The 17,641-nt window shown below is 38.1% G+C and overlaps 2 protein-coding genes across 4 annotated transcripts; both read left to right on the top strand.

Moving 5' to 3' along the window:
• Window positions 1-1,220: 1,220 nt before the first annotated feature.
• On the top strand, window positions 1,221-10,137 carry LOC133918837 (negative regulator of systemic acquired resistance SNI1). Of its 2 annotated transcripts, none has more exons than XR_009909846.1 (15): window positions 1,221-1,525; window positions 1,648-1,714; window positions 2,707-2,800; window positions 3,086-3,148; window positions 3,255-3,344; window positions 3,799-3,867; window positions 4,883-4,964; window positions 5,062-5,111; window positions 5,309-5,521; window positions 5,596-5,666; window positions 5,747-5,816; window positions 6,314-6,379; window positions 6,956-7,108; window positions 9,272-9,646; window positions 9,853-9,881. XR_009909846.1 is itself a non-coding variant. In XM_062362912.1 (15 exons), exons 1-15 carry the CDS (start codon window positions 1,408-1,410, stop codon window positions 9,920-9,922), a joined length of 1,401 nt encoding a protein of 466 aa, XP_062218896.1. In that variant the 5' UTR covers window positions 1,224-1,407; the 3' UTR covers window positions 9,923-10,137. The 2 variants fall into 2 exon arrangements, 1 of the variants encoding a protein (XP_062218896.1); XM_062362912.1 differs by having other exon boundaries at window positions 1,224-1,525; window positions 9,522-9,646; window positions 9,853-10,137.
• A 1,079-nt stretch (window positions 10,138-11,216) lies between these two features.
• Window positions 11,217-14,816, top strand: LOC133918838 (uncharacterized). Of its 2 annotated transcripts, none has more exons than XM_062362913.1 (4): window positions 11,217-11,583; window positions 12,751-12,830; window positions 12,919-12,977; window positions 13,692-14,816. In XM_062362913.1, exons 1-4 carry the CDS (start codon window positions 11,533-11,535, stop codon window positions 13,991-13,993), a joined length of 492 nt encoding a protein of 163 aa, XP_062218897.1. In that variant the 5' UTR covers window positions 11,217-11,532; the 3' UTR covers window positions 13,994-14,816. The 2 variants fall into 2 exon arrangements, with proteins under 2 accessions (XP_062218897.1, XP_062218898.1); XM_062362914.1 differs by having other exon boundaries at window positions 11,219-11,583; window positions 13,719-14,816.
• The last annotated feature ends 2,825 nt before the right edge of the window (window positions 14,817-17,641 follow it).

The following is a 17,641-nucleotide window of genomic DNA, read 5'->3' as shown; positions in this document are numbered from 1 at the left end:
GTGACTCCCCAACAAGTTTGTTGACCCTCCTACGACTTGGTGTGGAGCGGCTAGGCGATTGTGCGGGGACGTGGAGACCCTTGCCTTTGTGGCTCAAGCTCCGAAGTGATCACGGAGGCGAGAAACTGAAAGAGAGGCTAGTAGTGAGACCTTGCCTTAGTGGCTTGGTGGCTCATCCAGTGGAGACCTTGTCTTTGTGACTCGGTGGCTCAAATACCGTGACCGGGTGCTGATCGGGAGTATATCCTTTGTGGAGATCTAATATAGACTAAGGGTGGCATTCATGCCATCAATACCACGGAAAAATCCTTGTACCGAGTTTGCTCTCTCTACCTTATTTACGTTTCCGCATTTACTTACTTGCAATTGACCTTCTTAGATAGATTACAAGCGCTTTGATCGATAGAGTAGACACACTAAATAAACCTTGAGCATATTTAGATAGAAATTGATATAAGTTTATGTTATGTTGTTTTTGAAGCCGACATAGTTTTAAGCCTCCTACATTTTATCAAGGACACGTCCTCCTCCTAGGGCTCCAATGATGTCAACATGTCCATGGACTTTGACTCATCGGAGGAGGGGGACGTTGTCGTCAGTGATGATGACGACGATGGTATCATCAATTAGGATGATCTCAAGAAGTAAAGGGACGATCTCAAGAAGTAAAGCTTTTTGAGGATGAGGAGGATGTCGTTGTCGTCTATAGGGTCCCGAGGACCCATGATGAAGACTAGAGTGAGTCATCATTGTTAGGGGAGGAGGATGAGAGCCTGCCAACGAAGAAGTAGAAACTAGCATAAGCATAGCTAGGGCTAGCTAGCATAGGTTTAGTTTTTTTTAATCTGGATATTGGTTTTTTTAATTTGAAATTTCTTTTGTAATATATCAACCTTATGTATTGCATTTCGAAGCTTAATTAGCCTAACTTTTGAACTTTCATGTTTATTGTCTTATTTTACATTTTTAAGTTTGGCTAACACATTCTCTTTAGAACTATATTTCGTATCACTATCGGTTCGTAGAATCAACCGATAATAATAAGAAGTGTATCATTGTTGGTTAATTCCAGAACGGTTGCAATATATTAGTGGGTGTGACTTAGCAAATATTAGCTATTCCTCCTGTCGAACTTTAGTTAAATGAGATTATTTGATGATAGCTGCTCGGATGATAGATCCCCGTGTCGAAAATGTCAATAGATCCGCCGCTGGACCGTGCCGAGCTGCCAGCACAACCAGGGGGAAGAGGACGCGCCAGTCCATGCTCAACCGTTCGTTCTAGGTGGAGATCGACGCTCTTTGTATTTCTCTCCCTCTCTCGACCCTGTTCGGTTTACATGTGCTCTGGAGTTTGCTGTGATCAGACAAGGGTCCGAGACAAACCCGCTCAAAACCCCCCAAAACAATGGCGACCTCTCGCGCCCCACCGTCCGCCGCCGCCGCGGATGGCGGCATCGAGGAGAACGCGATGGCCATCCTCGACTCCTCCGGCATCAAGGACTCTCGCGACCTCCACGACGACCGTAAACGCCTTCTCTCCTCCCCCTTCCCTCTATTTCTGTTTCCTTCGATTTTTTTCTAGGTTTCGTTCATCTCCGCTCCTATTGATCTCTGCCACTGCTAAGTCATCTGCGGAACTCTGCAGGAGCTGCCTTCTTGGAGGCTGTGCGCTCGGCCTGCCTCGCCGGCGACAACCCCTCGGCCCCCTCGTGGTACGGACCTCACTCTGCACAGACCAGATTGGTCCTCTCAAGTTTAGCTGCGCCATTCTGTATAAAAATTTCCGCCTCATTCTTGTTGTATTTGGGGCTTATGAGGATGTTCTGCTAGTTCCTTTTCCTCATATTTCACTGCACTGTGACGAGAGCTTGAGAAGGTTCCATCGCACTGATTGTTCTTTTAGACAAGAGGAGAGGTTTCATTTCAGATGCTCTTCTCATCTGCATCCTTTCTAGAGTTGGCCCCTTTGTTATTTCGTGGCATGAGTATCTAGTTTTCTTTTATTCAACTTTGTTACTTTTCTTTCCGACATGATGTGATCCTCATTTTCTGCCAACAAGAACAGAGACATCTTTCACAGTTAGGAAAGAAAAGGATCACAAATTATAGACATAGGATTGGGAGAAAGGCTACCAGAAAAACCTAATGCTGACATCAACCTGTTTACTGGGAAGTGACTTACTGGCTAATTTTCTTTTCTCTGTTGTGTCGAGGCAGTTTTCCCAAACGATTACTGGCCTTCTGTGCCATCTTGTCAGATGTGGTTTAGTCTGTTCTTGTTCATTCTGTTACGGAAGGAAGATATAGAAGTTTATCTATCCATTATCTTTCACATTTTTTTCCTTTGTTGTGCAACAAATTTGCATATGAATCTTCTGTCACTCATTTATATAAAAGATAGCAGCATTTATGCATGTATTTTGTTTTGATTCTTATAGAACATTCCACTTTTGTGAAGTTATTCTTTCATACCTTTCTTATTCTGATCAAATTGGTTTTTTACTGAATATTTTATTGAACTTTCTTTGAGACTTTTGATTCATGAATTTATTGTTTCATGCCTACTTATTCAGTTCAAGTAGATTTTTACTGAATATTTTGATCAATGTTCTTTGAGACTGTTTTATTTGTTGAGTACTTAAGTTATTTTGGTCAGTTCTATGATGACATGGTAATCTTCCATGCGTTTTTTTCCTTTTGCAAGGAGAATGTACGATGCTGTTTTCCAGATTCTTCAAAACAGTAGCTCCCTGGAGCTTGCTGTGGCAAGTTTCCATCTCTTAATGGAGTTGGGCAAGGTAAAGTGCTGCTTACCCCTTTCTCTATCTTTTCTGCTGCTTGTATTCAAGTTCAAATGATTTTGGCACTTCGGAAATAGAAATATGTAAATGCCAATCTGCTCTGTTAGATTGTTAATAATGCTTCAACATTTTCTTTTGTTTATTAGCACAACTGACTTCCAATCTACTATCCAGTCACTTTCTGTTTGGGATTTAGGGGAGTTTTACTGATTTTGTTTTAATACTATGCCAAATTCCTACCAGAAAATATCTCACTTCATGTGATTTTGATGTTTATTGCAGGAATACCCAAGAACATATCTGACAGATTCTGGTGCATACCAAGCTTTAGTTGTAGTTAAAGAGGTAAGATGATAACATAATTTCATCGAACACTCTCTTTATGAAAATGTTTTGTATTCTATTAAACTTTGAAATTTGACATTCATAAATATTTTCTCATTCTACACAGTCCTGGTCACCATTTCTGCTTGGCAATGATGTCATTTGTGGTGAGATTGGGGGAAATGTGAGGAGCTCAGATCACTTATTTGATCCTTCGGTAAGCTGACGTTACATATTATTTACTAATGTTGTAATTCATCTTTTCAAATTTTGTTTTTGTTATGATAAAGTATGCACTATGATTCTTTCAACCTTTTTTTGAACCAAAAATTCATACCTTGTTATGTGGGTATACTTGTAATGTACATTTTGAGTTTTTCATTTAATTTATTCTATTCCCTTGTCACTCCAGTTCTTTTTATGACTTTTTCCCCTTTTGAGTTTTGAGATCGTAGACCCTTGACTTGTGTTGTAAGTGCTACTCCTAGTCAATACTGTCAAGTGTGAGTTAGGAAGTACTATTGCCATTTTGTCTGTTTCTTTTCCTCTAAATTACTTTCCTCTGCGTATTTAGACACTAGTTGCTGTAAGCATATTGGACCAACATACTTGGATTTGTGATATTTTCTCTATGTCATGAAGATATCTTATTCTGTTTTGCCCTTCCCAAGAGATTCTCGTTGCTGATTGAGGACATGGTTGAACCAACTAATGCCACGGATGCTCATAATGGAATTAAGGTAACAACAGATAGTTCTAGCCTCAAAATGTTTGCAAGCTGCTTCCTGATTATTATCTCATATTATTTCCTATGATATCATAAATGGCATGCTTCATTCAATCAATCATTGATTATCACATTGTTTGTCTTTAACAAAATAATTAGGTTAATGAAAAAAGGTTGGTGCAGCCCCCTCCCCACACTTTGGTGATTGGTTCGTTTTTTCTTTTCACCTGTTTTGGTTTCAAATACTTTGGATCAGGCCTCGACTGTTCCTAATAATGTGAGGAATACTAGTTAGATTGGTCAACGAATAATTCAAAGATGGGATTGCTATGTAATGATCTACATAGGCATTATATGCCTGCAATATTTTTCTGTGCTATGCTTCAAGTAACTTGTTGCGATTAACAAGAATTAAATCCAACCTTTTACTCATAAATGAAAAAAAACTTACATTTTCCATTCTTTTGTTAATCAAAGTAAGATTGTATTTTGAGCTATCCGAGAGCCTGAAATTAGGAACTTGAACTCCTACATTTATCTGTTCAATTATTGCGTTCCATGATATATATACGTATGTATGTATACACGTATATATATATATATATATATGCATATACGTGTATATGTATATGCATATACGTGTATATGTATATGCATATACTATTCTACATCCTAGGTGTAGCATATTATTCTACACCTACTGAACAAAATTTCAATACTACCGAACAAAATTTCAGCATGTATATACGTGTGTATATATATGTTTGTATATACGTGTATATATATATGTATATAAATATACTATTTTACATCCTAGGTGTAGCATATTATTCTACACCTACTGAACAAAATTTCAATATAGCCGAACAAAATTTCAGTAGTAAAACGTGATTCAGTAGTTACTACTAAAATTTTGTTCAGTAGGTGTAGAATAATACACTACACCATAGGTATAAAATAGCACTACCATGTATATGTATGTGTATATATATATATATAATTTGAGTTTCTTCTGTTCTTTAATCTAGGCTATAGAGAACATGATGTTGTTCGAGTATCTTGTCAGCACACTTGAAGCAGACTTTGTACCCCGTCATATTGCATACAAAGGTAGGGTACTCCAGAACTTGGCTGTTTATCTTTTTCTGGCTTTTATATGTCTGCACAGTGAAAAAGATATCTTATCAAATTTTTTATTGTGTTGCAGAGTCATTAGACTGGGCGATTTTCAGGGAATCTATGATAAATATGCTTCTGGTATGACCTACATCAATAATCCAACAATAGTGCACTACTTTTCTTGGCTCGTTTTGCATGATTTTTCTATCTCACCATTTTTATTAAAAGAAGAGGTCTTACCTGGAGTTATGGTTGCTGTTTGAGTTACATTGTCCACTAATGTACATTTGTTATGTGATTTTATGACGATGTTGAAATTTCACAATTATTAACAGGGATCACGAAAGGTGGTATTCAAATCATTTGTAAAGAACTGCATATACCTTCTACTCAACCAGTATCACCATGAAGCTAAAGATGAAGTTGAAGATAGCATACCTTCTAAAGGAGATTTTACTAAATCAGCATCTGATCTAGATTCTTCCCTAAACTTTTCATCATTAGAGTTAGAAAGAACACTTATATCTGTTCAGAAATTATTTGTGATGGTTAGTATACTATATTTGGTGATAAACATAACTTGTTTATATTACTGTGCTAACATTCTCAAATTCTTAACTAGGTTATGAATCTTGACTTGATTAGGAAAGAAGCAGACACATTAGGGCTGACTTCAAGAGCTGATGGGTTCAGGTCAGCTAGGTTATTTTCCTTTTTTGAGCTGAATGTGCTCTTAAATGTTTATTACTAACATTCTATTTCCCTCTTTGTAGAAACCCTATCATGGAAGTTATTTTGGATGAGCTAACTTATAACATCAGTTATTTATCCCCATTTCTCTTGGTAACTGCAATTCATTGCCATCTTTTGGCCTGTCTTTGTTTATATGGATATCTTAATTCTTAAGTTCGTGTTGCTAGTGTGTTAAGATTGCATGAAAAAGGCTGAACTAGTTATGCATCAATAGCTTATTGTAAACCCACTCACAGTTGTGCGAATTGCTAGCTAAACTGTTTGCCAATGGGGAAATCATATGGCTTGATTGGTCAATGCTAGTCGTTTTTAGTTCAATTGAAAATTTCATACCACATAGTTGCTGTTGGGTTGACGTTGACCTAAGTGTTTGATCGCTCTGTACACTACTTTAGATTATAGCAATCTAGCTGCCACTCTGCTGCAGTTGGGAGTGCTAAAGAAAAGCAAAACTGAAACTGTAAATAGAAAACAAGTAACAACGCTACTAACTTGGCGTCTGTTAGCACTGCTCATTTTCTGACTATTCTAGTTCTATGGTTGCTTGTTGTTGCACCTTTAATAGATCTATTGATTGATTGTAACAGGCCTTCATGGAATGGAAGTGGAAATTGGATATTATATTGCAGTACTTCTCAAAATATTGTGTGAAGGTATTCTAATTTTACTCTTCAATCACCTCACTTCCTTGTCCAAAAGCCTTATGTGCCAGGCAACATTACGTCAATTCAAGAAATGCTGTTGGGCCTGGGGCGGCTTATGGGCAACTGATTAGTGTTTCAGTATGCTACTTGCTCTACTCATTTTGGTTTTATGCAAATGATGGTACCAGCAGTGTTGTTCTCCAGTTGATCCAATTTGCCTTATCTTTTAGATAGTTCCTCCAATTCATATTTGCAATGCAATGATTTCGTCCCTTCTTCACAAAGGATTTGAAACAGTATGTATATCTTCAAAATGAATATTTTTTTAATCCAGTAAAGAGGAAAAACAATAATATCAGCTATTCAGCTGTCAGCTCGGTTCTGAACCATTGTTGATTAATTAGTTCTTTGTGTTGGTAGGCTTACAACTGTTCAAAAATTAGTTGAACTGACTTCTCATTATCATGTTGCATCAATATGTGGAATTGTGACTTCTCATTATGCTTGGAAGCTTCTGTTTCATATTTTCTTCTTCTAGTGACTGTAAAATGATGCATGCGGTTTCTGCTCTCCTTTTCTTTGCAGGCTACAATCCGTACTCGACGGTCAGATAATTCACAAAAGGATTTGAAATTGGAAAGTGTTCTAAGTTTCTTTTTGACAGCCACAAGCACAAAAGCTATTGTCAAAAAGATGAGTTCTGAAGTTGCTCAGCTTCTCTTAGCTCATGCCTACCAGGTTAGAGACCTCAAAGACTTCTACTGTTCCTTTGCCAGGTTACAAATTACCACGATAATTTTTCTGTATGGCCTAAAACATGTTTGTATCAATATTTTATTATGTTTCTTGAATGAGGTAGAAATTTTATCATGTCTTAAATTCAATTTTGTGGGTATCATTCAGATGCATTGCAGAAGCAAGTAATTAAAGAACATAAATCCACTTTATGTTACCTCCTAGACAGTATGATAAGAGTTAAAAAAAATATGTGCAAATACACTTCCCTGGATATTGTTTATTGGGCAATACTTGGATACTTGAAATGCAGTAAGCATTTTTCTGTGTGTGACTTGCAGGCTGTGGCTTGTGCAAATACAATGCACTGTCATGCATGTTCATGTTCTCTTGTAGTGGTGCTGGTATGCACAATTATTTTTTAGTGAATTGCACAAAATACAAGTATTGTGCCTAGTAATACAAAACTATAAGTTTTATACACCAATTTCACACATAATCTCTGCTGGCGAAATTCACTGTTCACCGATACAAAAATCAGTGTTTTCTGTTTCTTCAAAAACCCTAGAACTTTTTGTACGTGCTCTTCCATAATCGATGTGCAACCCATTTTAATTGGATTCATCCAAAAAAACTGTAAAATTTAAACTAAAATTCTCTAAAAAAATGCTACTTTTATAATTTCTAACAATTGTTAGGACCTCAAGTAAATCCTAAAAATCCGGGCAATTTCACTAATATTCTTCTTATATGATTTTTTGACTAATTCTAAAATTATTTCCAATCCTAGGTTATATGTTGAAAAAGTAAGTTCTTTTGTAATGCTCTATTTATATGCAATACAAAACTACATATAAATGGAGCATTACAAAGGAACTCACTTTTTCACCATAACCTAGGGCTGGAAATAATTTTAAAAATTAGTTCATCATATAAGAAGAATATTAGTGAATTTTTTTAGATTTTTAGGATTTTGTTGGAGGCCCTAACAATTGTTAGAAGTTATAAAAGTAGCTTTTTTGGAGAATTCTATATAGGTTTTTTGGGTGAATCCAATTAAAATATGTTGAAAATGGATTATGGAATACGTACAAAAAGTTTTAGGATTTTTAGAGAAACAAAAGACCTCTGATTTTTTATTGATGAACAGTAACGGTGAACAATGAGTTTTCGATGGCAGACATGTAAATCGGGTTATGTGTTAAATTAGTGTACAAAACTTATAGTTTTGTGTTACTAGGCACACTAGTTGTAGTTTTGTGCAATTCACTCATTATTTTTCAAAGGAGGTCATCGTAGCATTGAAGTAGTGTACAATATAATGACCTGATTATTTGTCAGTGAGAGCAATGTAAATGTACGATCATTTCTGAATATTTTCATACCCATCTCCCTCATCCAAACACCTTGTTTGGATAGGTGGGGATTGGACCCAACCCAGATTGGTGATGAAAATGAACTAAAAATTACCAGCCAGTCCGCAGGGATTTGGTCTAATATCCTACCTATCCAAAGAAATCCTAGTTGTGTCGGTTTAGTCCTTTTTACATAACATGAATACGGGGAAAATTAACTCAGCGACATGGCGGACAGGCAAATTTACAGAGATAACATAGCAAAAGTTCGAGCCTGCAGGATGATGTTGTTATCTTTATTCTAGAAAATAATGTTCCCATGGAATATTCTCTCAGCTTTTCTTTAAATAACATGAATATCTCCCCAATTCTCGTCACCAGTGTGAGCTCCTCTGTAACCACTAACCAGCCCATAGCTGTGAACACCTCGATATTGAGCCACTCAGCCACTGGCACGGTTCTGAGTGCCTCTGCTGTGAATTTCTGGCGACCGCCAACATGAGGGCAAGAACCGCGTTACTTTTCAGAATAAACAGTTATTTCAGTGTTATTTAGCAGCATCTTCCTTAGTGATACTATACAGTTAAATTTTCATTTTAGTAATTATACTGTGCTAATTACCGTGACATAATCTATAGCATATATTTTACCATTTAACTCAATTATCTTTAGGTGCTATTATCGATAAACTTGGAGCTGTTAACTTAGATCCCTGTGTTTGGATCATCTTCAACCATATTCCCTTCATTTCGTTCCCTTCCCGATTCTCTTCCCTATTTCCATTCCCTTTATTTTCTCTCATCTCCAACAGCTTCCCTTCGAGAGGAATCGCGAAGGGAAAGGAGAAAGAATCCCGTCCTGGAGGAAATAACCTTGGGAATCCCTTCGTGACGAAAACCGTGAAAGGAAACTGTTGGAGTGCTGAATGGAATGAAAATCCCTTCACGACGGGAATCTGGGTCGTGAAAGGAATCCTAATTTGCTCCTTATGTTCTTTTGACGTATTTCCAGCTACTTCATTCAACCTGTCCAGTTTTAGTTTTGTCATTACATATTTTCAGGTGTGCCTGTCTATTCAAGGTGATTCTTGTGATACTACTGCTACAACCGAAAAGATTGGAGCAACTCTCCAACAGATATCTTGCAACTTAATATCTGCTTTTCAAAATCTCAGAAATGTCAACCCGTGAGTATCTTAAGTTTTTTAACATGGTACAATGCACCAATCACCAGGTTTCTAAAGCTGTGAGGAGTATGATTGTTGCTTAGTAGCCAATTGTACTATGCCACAGAGTAGACTGACACTGCATTACATGACAGCCAGTGAATCAGTAGAAGTGTCTGAAAACTAACATGAATTTTATATGGGTTTGATTTTTATTGTGTCTGCAGGAATATCCAGATCTCACCATTCGAGAAAGAAGCTCTGTTTACTGCTGCAACGTTGGCTAGAAAATTTTAGAATGAAGATAGACTTTGGATGTAGTACATAGGATCTGATGGTGTGGCTCTGGCTAGTAATATCATCTGAAAATTGTTTAATTATTTTGGTCTTTGTATGGCACAATCATGTCACCTAGTATGGAAAGCTCAAGATACCTAACTGATGCTTCTATGTTGCATATCTTGAGAGTATTTTACATGAAACCAGGAGTAACACCAGTTTCTTAGATGACATGTCTGCTTCTAGTATCAATACTTATGTACTATTTGTACTTTCAAAGGGTGGATGCGAGTTTCCATGAGATTCTTGGACGTTTCCCATTCCTTCCGGTTAACCGACGGTGAGGTATGTGGGAAAATATGTGGTGGAAACAACCTGCTAGGCAGAAAAATGAAAACTATCATATAGCATATGATTTTTTTTAAAAAGATTCTAAAAGAATATCCTATGTAGTGGATGTTATATTACATAACCATGTGAACTTTTTGTATCAAACTTGATTTCATTTATGAAATTGAAAAAAAATAGCAAAGAAAAAGACATAAATTTCATATCCTACAAATGAAATTGAGTTTGATCTTCAAATTTTACATAGGCTTCCCTTACATATGAGATTTTTGTTGGATATTTTTTCAAAACTTACACAAGTTTTATGGAGTACCTTTCATATTTCGACCAAATACTCTAAAACATGAATAGAGAAGGACCCGTGCAACGGAGTGTGAATAGATAGTTTTCCCCTTTTATCTTTATGGTGCTTTTCGAGATAGTTTATCGTGATGATCACGTTTGTGCGCCCTTGTCGTATAGATAGTTCTACCTTGTGATGTGTCTGAGCCTTTCAAGTAAATGGCTGGTCTTGAGCCATTGTTGTGCACCCTTGTCCTCGCCGGCTTTGGTTGGGAGGGATATTTTCAAGTTACTGTTGGAGCTCCTTTTTGAGATCTAATTATGTAAAATTTGAATTGATTATCTCCCACTTGATACATTTTAATGTTCGGCTGGTAGAGAAGTGTTCAACATACTTAACCTAAAATTCAAAATGGTAGGTTAAATGAAAATGTTGTACTAAAAGAAAAATCAAAATTGGAGTTGATATCCCCAGCCTTTGTTTATAAATTCAAAATTCAAACACCAACGAGAAATACATGATGTCAGCCCACAGGTGAGGTACACATGATGATGTCAGAGCTGTACATCACTTAAAAAATACAACAAAATACATCAATTATATAAGAGCTTATACATCACAAGATATCTTGTCTCGCACAAATCACAAAGCAAATGTCTGAGTATTTACTCTTTCAAGTGAAGTGATAGAGCAGGGAACCAGCCCAGCCCAGCCCAAAACCCTTTCCTCCGCCACCGCCTCCGTTCTCAGTCGATGCGGCGGCTACCACTACGACTCCTGCGCTCCGCCGCCTCCTTCTACCCCTTCCGCGGCCCCGCCATATCCCGCGGCGGCTGGATCGCCCCTCCTTTACCGCATCCGGCGGCGGCTGCCGCGCCGGCTGGCCTCCCCCTGTGGCCGCCGCGGAGGGGTTACTCCCAGTTTGCGAGCGGATTCACCCCCCTGCAGCCTAAGTCCCTGCCTCCTTTCGTGTTAAACATTGAGGAGATCCCCTCTGATGGACGTCGTAGATAAGCATCAAAATTTGATATTCTGCTGTGTATGCTTGGTAATTTTTCAAGCACTGTCCCCAAACGAATGTTTTTGTAAGGTACCTAAATGATTCGTTAAATAGAAAGGAATCAAACATTAATTCAAATGTGCAGACCTTTGTCATGTACGATCAATTGGAAAGAAATTTATAGGATCTTTGAAATGTGGACGCTTAGACTTCAGTTACTACTAATGGAATAACATATCAGGCAAGCCTGCAAGTAGATTTATTTTCCACCTCATGTTTCAGGCAAAAATAAGGGTCTAATGCATAGAGATGATATTATGATACTGTGCATTTTAAAAAATCGTGTTGAATTCAACTTGCATGCTATTAAAGGAATTGGAGTAGGATAAACTGTGCTGAGGAATTTCAATGTACATTTGAGTTTTGCCTTCCTCTTCAGCTATGGAAAATAGTAAAATAAAAATAAAAATTGGTGCTGATGTAATCTCCACCTCATGATTCTAGTTACATATTCACTGTTTCAATTCCAAGAATATCACTATTTGACAGCATTTGTCCAATTGTCATAGAATACTAGTGCCTAGTGGCATGTGCTCTGAGCCTCTGGCTACTGATTGCGCTTTTTTGGACAAACGGTGGGGGGATATGGCAAGTGAGCGGTGCTTCAACACTGGGAATCAAATGAAGACCATGCTACCATATCCTTACTTGTATTTAATGGAAAATAAAATAACATTAGCACCTACTTTTAACAATGGTGCATTTTGTTATACCTCCCATTGTAGAATTTTGGTACCACAACCAACTTTAGAGAAACATCATTTGTTGAGGATAGGAGTGGCAATGGAATCAAAACGAACATGGTTCTTACAGGCTATTCTTAAACCCGTACTTTTTTACCATAGAATGTAAAAATTATGCATGGTTTTCATGTAGGGTAGGGATGATATTATCTGATCTTTAGAAGCTTCTACATTCGCAAGGCTAACACTGTGATTTCGACTCAAAGTAAATTTGACCGTAATATGCAATAAAAATCCAGCAAAATAAATTTGGCTCTAATATGCAATTGCTGGTGTTTATTAAATTGTTTTATTATGTTTTACTCTATTAAAGCATTAATTTTCATTCTTCTGCATTGTGCATGCTGACTCTAGTATTCATAACATTAACTTGCATTTGTCCTGATATGTTACTCTTCGTTTTCTTTATTAGTATCATTTGGGAAGAGGCCATATAGGTGCATGTATGAAAGCAAAGCTTTACCATTTCTTGGAACAACGATCAGCTACATGGTATTTACTTTTCGATTTGAGTTATTGGTTGCAGAGTTTGTAGTACCATGATTATGTATTTTCTGGGCTCATTTTGTTTGTGCTGTAGCTACCACTTTGTTATTCCTTTATGGAGGGGAAGTGGATACACCACTATGCTTATGCAAGGTTAGTACTCAATTCTTTGTTGGAAATTGGAATTTTGATTAACGTAGTCATTTTTTGTTTTTGTTTTCATATTTTCTCCATTGAATTTAGAACTACCAATATAGCTGGCTTTGGTCATTCTTAAATTGTGCCTCTTTATTGTGGAACTGCCTAATTTATGCAACTTGTTTCTTGTACTGTCGGTAAATGGACCCATAAAATACAACCCTTGTAATACAAATTGTACAACTAGGAACTTGAATTATAATATGATATTGACATCAACATGGTCGATGCTTTTGTGCTTACACTCAACAAATTTTAATGCACAAGCCCACGGTTAATCTAGCTAAGTAACACAAGTTCCATTATTAATGCATCTAAATATGATAATTTAACTTAATGTTCATGGTATCCATATTCACAGGGTATTGCGATAATGGATTAGCCTGCCCTCCTTTTGTTTTGAATTGACATTGTTGATGAAGAAAAAGGGCATTAACTATGCAAAACTTTTCATTTATGCAACGAATAATTTAACCCAAAACAACCCGTTTATAAACCATCTAGTGGTAAGTTCACCTGTCAAGGGAAAACCATTGGTACCTCCTACTGTTTTTGAGCTTATTGTAGTAGCTGGCCTAATTGATCTAACCATTAGTTCATTAGAATTTGCAGTGTTTTTTTAACATTCCTGAATTTACTGTTTCCTTCTTTTGCAATTCAATGTCCCAGTCCAGATGCCATACATGATCTTCACAGGACTTAAAGACTATAAAGCAAGAGGCACTCGAGCAAGCCTTTACTATACAGTCACTCATTATACAGAGTTCGCAGAGACCAAGGACATGGTGCTTATCCGTGGAGATGTTTTCACCAGCAAACTAACTGATTCAGAGGCAAAGTGTCTTCTAGAGACCGCTCACTCGTTCTACCTGAACGATGTGAGGTACAAACTTGTAGAACGCTTCAACAAAGTGACACACGAGTTTGAGTTCAAAGATGTCTTTCAAGTGCTTGACATGCCAACCATGTGACCAAGTTTTTTTCCCAACGGCCAATATTCCTGGAGCACATTGCTTTCTTGTAGTGTCATGATCATCAAAGTAAGTAAGATCAAGGCACTGGATGTCACTCCTGACTTCACTGACCCATCATTCCGTGTGGGTTTTGTCGCATGGATGATGTCATCAGAAGATTTTGGGGTTGCTCTAAGCAGACGTGGTGACACACGAGTTGAGTTCAAAGATGTCTTTCAAGTGCTTGACATGCCAACTATGTGACCAAGTTTAATTCCCAACGGCCAATATTCCTGGAGCACATTGCTTTCTTGTAGTGTCATGATCATCAAAGTAAGTAAAATCAAGGCACTGGATGTCACTCCTGACTTCACTGACCGATCATTCCGTGTGGGTTTTGTCGCATGGATGATGTCATCAGAAGATTTTGGGGGTTGCTCTAAGCAGACGTGGTGACCCGCGAGTTGAGTTCAAAGATGTCTTTCAAGTGCTTGACATGCCAACCATGTGACCAAGTTTAATTCCCAACGGCCAATATTCCTGGAGCACATTGCTCTCTTGTAGTGTCATGATCATCAAAGTAGTAAAATCAAGGCACTGGATGTCACTCCTGACTTCACTGACCGATCATTCCGTGTGGGTTTTGTCGCATGGATGTCATCAGAAGATTTTGGGGGTTGCTCTAAGCAGACGTGGACGTAAAGCGCTGGGAGAAATTCCCCAGCAATTTTCTGAAGTCTCTTTCTAGCCTTTTAGATCCTTGTTGGCATTTGCCTTGTATGGATATATGGATCTTTAATAATTTGGTGGCAAATGAAAAGGCCGGACGTGATTTGACGTTTGTTGAGCGGAAAACGGTACTTGCAGATCTGATTTGATGTTTTGTGAGATGGCTGATCATGTATAGATGGAAATCCGTTAGCCATGGTAGTCCTAGAAATTGTGAGAGAGTAGTTGAACTGATTCGTTGGAATGTGACGGAACAAGGCAGCCTAGCCTCACCAGCTTCCCCATGTGGTGCTTTTATTTTCATCAGCACAATTTCTCATGTTGCCTTGAACGATTTTTATTTGAAGATCTGGAAACTTAAGTTAATTTAATTCGTAACAGATAAAGAATCTATGCCTGTGCAGAACCCATTATCCTGAGCAACATGAGTGTTCACTTGGTGCAAAATGGAAACAAATTCAATCTGAACAATATTTTATGCTCAAAAATTTAATAGCCATTTTCTCTCTCTAAGGCTTGCTTCTAGATTCATCCGGTTTTGCCAACCATAGTAATTTGGGAGAGAGGAGGGTGCATATCCAGTGCATTTGCAAGCAAGAGGGTCCAGGCCACAGTATGAGTAGATCGTTGAGATGCGCACCTGTGACCGAAAAATACGGCGCTAGTGGCCGTCTTCTCTCCAAAATGCACGACTAATTTAGGACACAAAAGCACATAAGATATGAGCAAAACGATAGTCGGTCTCCGTATCATCATAATTTGGTGGGTGAGTTTGCACAATTCGACGCGTGCCATCTTCAACAGTAGGGAGTGAGCATCTAACATGAAAGATGATTTTAATAGCCATTTTCTACAACTCAAGGGAATTCAACCTTAAACAATCCGGAACGCGCAAAATTTTAATATCCATTTTCTCTCTCTAAGGCCAGCTTTTCGAGATTCATCCGGTTTTGCCAACCATAGTAATTTGGTAGTGAGGATGGTGCATATCTAGTGCATTTGCAACGAAGGGGGTCTAGTCACATTATGAGTGGATCGTGGAGATGCGCGCCTGTGACCAAACAATACGGCGCCAGTGGCCGTCTTCTCTCCAAAATTCCAGATTAATATAGACACAAATTAAGGCAGAAGAAAGGCATAGGCAAAATGATAGCCGGTCTCAGTATCATCATAATTTGTTGGGTGACTTTGCACAAATGGACTCATGCCATGAGCCATCCTCAACGCGAGGGAGTGAGCATCTATCGTGAAAGATGATTTTGCATGCAAACCTGTGGGCCGTGGCTTGTGTGGGTTCCTGTGTGCCGTTTCGTTTATATCTATTGGAATATAAACGATCACAAATCTTGTAAAAAAAAAATACTCAAATCGATATCACTTAACACAGTATCTGAATTTTTTAAAAAAGACAACCAAAGTAGAAGAAAAAAATTGACTTAGTTTATAAGAATAACCGAGTTTGAAAATCTCATAACCAGGGACGAAAAAAGCGATCATTACTCCACAAACAACTCTCACATCAGACATACAAACCTGACAACGAACCAACACAGTACGTGAATCAGTCTCACTTATAAAAGTAGGGGAGCGAATACAGTTTTTAGAATTGCCAGGCTCCAGCTCCTTACCATTTGAATTACGATCAAAAGCTCATGAAATCTTAGTATGAGAGGCAATGCCATTTCAGATAAAAAAAAATAGGTAAATGAAACACATATAGCAGAAACGCAATTAGGCAAATCCATACTTCAACCCTCAACTTAGGCCTTGGTTTGGAAAACAATCCTCAACCATGAAACCGTCAAGAACATGACTCTGAACTATTGAACCGTCCAAACCTGGTGCTTGTGCCCCCAGTCTCACATGATGCCATATCACCCAACAAGTCACCTATAGAGTTACACATCTACACTTTTTTCCTATAGCGCACCCAATTCAACCTTGCTCATGTTCCCTCCTCTCCTTAGCACGCAACACCATCCCAGGGGACACGAGCTCACCTATTTTCTTACTTACCAAGAGGCTGGAACATGTTACAATTATAGGGGCGGAAGCTGTATAATAATTTTTAATAAATCTTAAAAGTTTATATTGTAAAGAGACGGCTCATAATAAGGTCTATCTTTTATTAGTACTATATTGCTAATAGAGGTAAATGTGGAGGGTTTTCTTTCTATATATATGCAACGATCCTTATAGCGAAAATAGCCTTATTATGTCATGATTGTGATTTTAGTGATTAATGATAATGTAGTCACCGGGACTAGCATGTTTGTCAATAATATATGTTATTAGGTCTCATAGATGCAAATACATCAAGAAGCCACCATAACCAGAACGAAATTTGATTGAATTAGAGAAGTCCCAGGAGAATTGACCTCACCAAAAGGTCTGGTGCAAAGGAGTTTGCACTCACCGAAGCATTATGCACAGATGCAGGTAGCCTCACCGGATAGTCCGGTGCTCTGTGTGTTGAATTCACTGGAGTATTTCTGACAAAGGAGGATAAGGCTGAGGACCTCACCAGATAGTCTGGTGATCTGCATAGGGTAATACCGGATCATTTCTTGCAGAGAAGAATGCAAGTGCAGAAGACTGAAGATCAACGCATCGGAAGATCTAATGCTTGGTTTGTGCACATCGGAGTACACTAGTAATGGGAGAGCAGGTATCCGAAACCCTCTCTCTTGAGATCCTGCACTGAGAGAGGGAAAATAAGATTTTTGGGAGGCGTTGCGTGTGATTGCTCAAGTTCTTTACCACATCTCGTCTTCTTGGTCGCTTGGGCGCCATCCGCTGTCATCGTCAAAAAATTCGGTGTGTCATCAATAGGATCAATCGTGCCGTGAACACGATGCAATTAGCATCTTTAGCAACCCCCATAGCACAAGACCAATACATAAAAATTATGTTACTCGTACTTTATTTCCTACAGTT

Source organism: Phragmites australis, chromosome 5, assembly GCF_958298935.1.
Source record: "Phragmites australis chromosome 5, lpPhrAust1.1, whole genome shotgun sequence".
Lineage (NCBI taxonomy): Eukaryota > Viridiplantae > Streptophyta > Magnoliopsida > Poales > Poaceae > Phragmites > Phragmites australis.
Note: the sequence above shows the minus strand (reverse complement) of the source record. Positions and strands in the feature narration are given on the sequence as shown.

Bases quoted from the DNA above. Each gene is read 5' to 3' on its own strand.
- LOC133918837 (XM_062362912.1), top strand. From the start codon at position 1,408: ATGGCGACCTCTCGCGCCCCACCGTCCGCCGCCGCCGCGGATGGCGGC. The intron at 5,667-5,746 runs GTCAGCTAGGTT...CCCTCTTTGTAG, and splicing joins TCAAGAGCTGATGGGTTCAG to AAACCCTATCATGGAAGTTA. The intron at 7,109-9,521 runs GTTAGAGACCTC...ACATATTTTCAG, and splicing joins TCTTAGCTCATGCCTACCAG to GTGTGCCTGTCTATTCAAGG.
- LOC133918838 (XM_062362913.1), top strand. From the start codon at position 11,533: ATGGACGTCGTAGATAAGCATCAAAATTTGATATTCTGCTGTGTATGC. The intron at 11,584-12,750 runs GTAATTTTTCAA...TTTCTTTATTAG, and splicing joins TATTCTGCTGTGTATGCTTG to TATCATTTGGGAAGAGGCCA. The intron at 12,978-13,691 runs GTTAGTACTCAA...TCAATGTCCCAG, and splicing joins CACCACTATGCTTATGCAAG to TCCAGATGCCATACATGATC.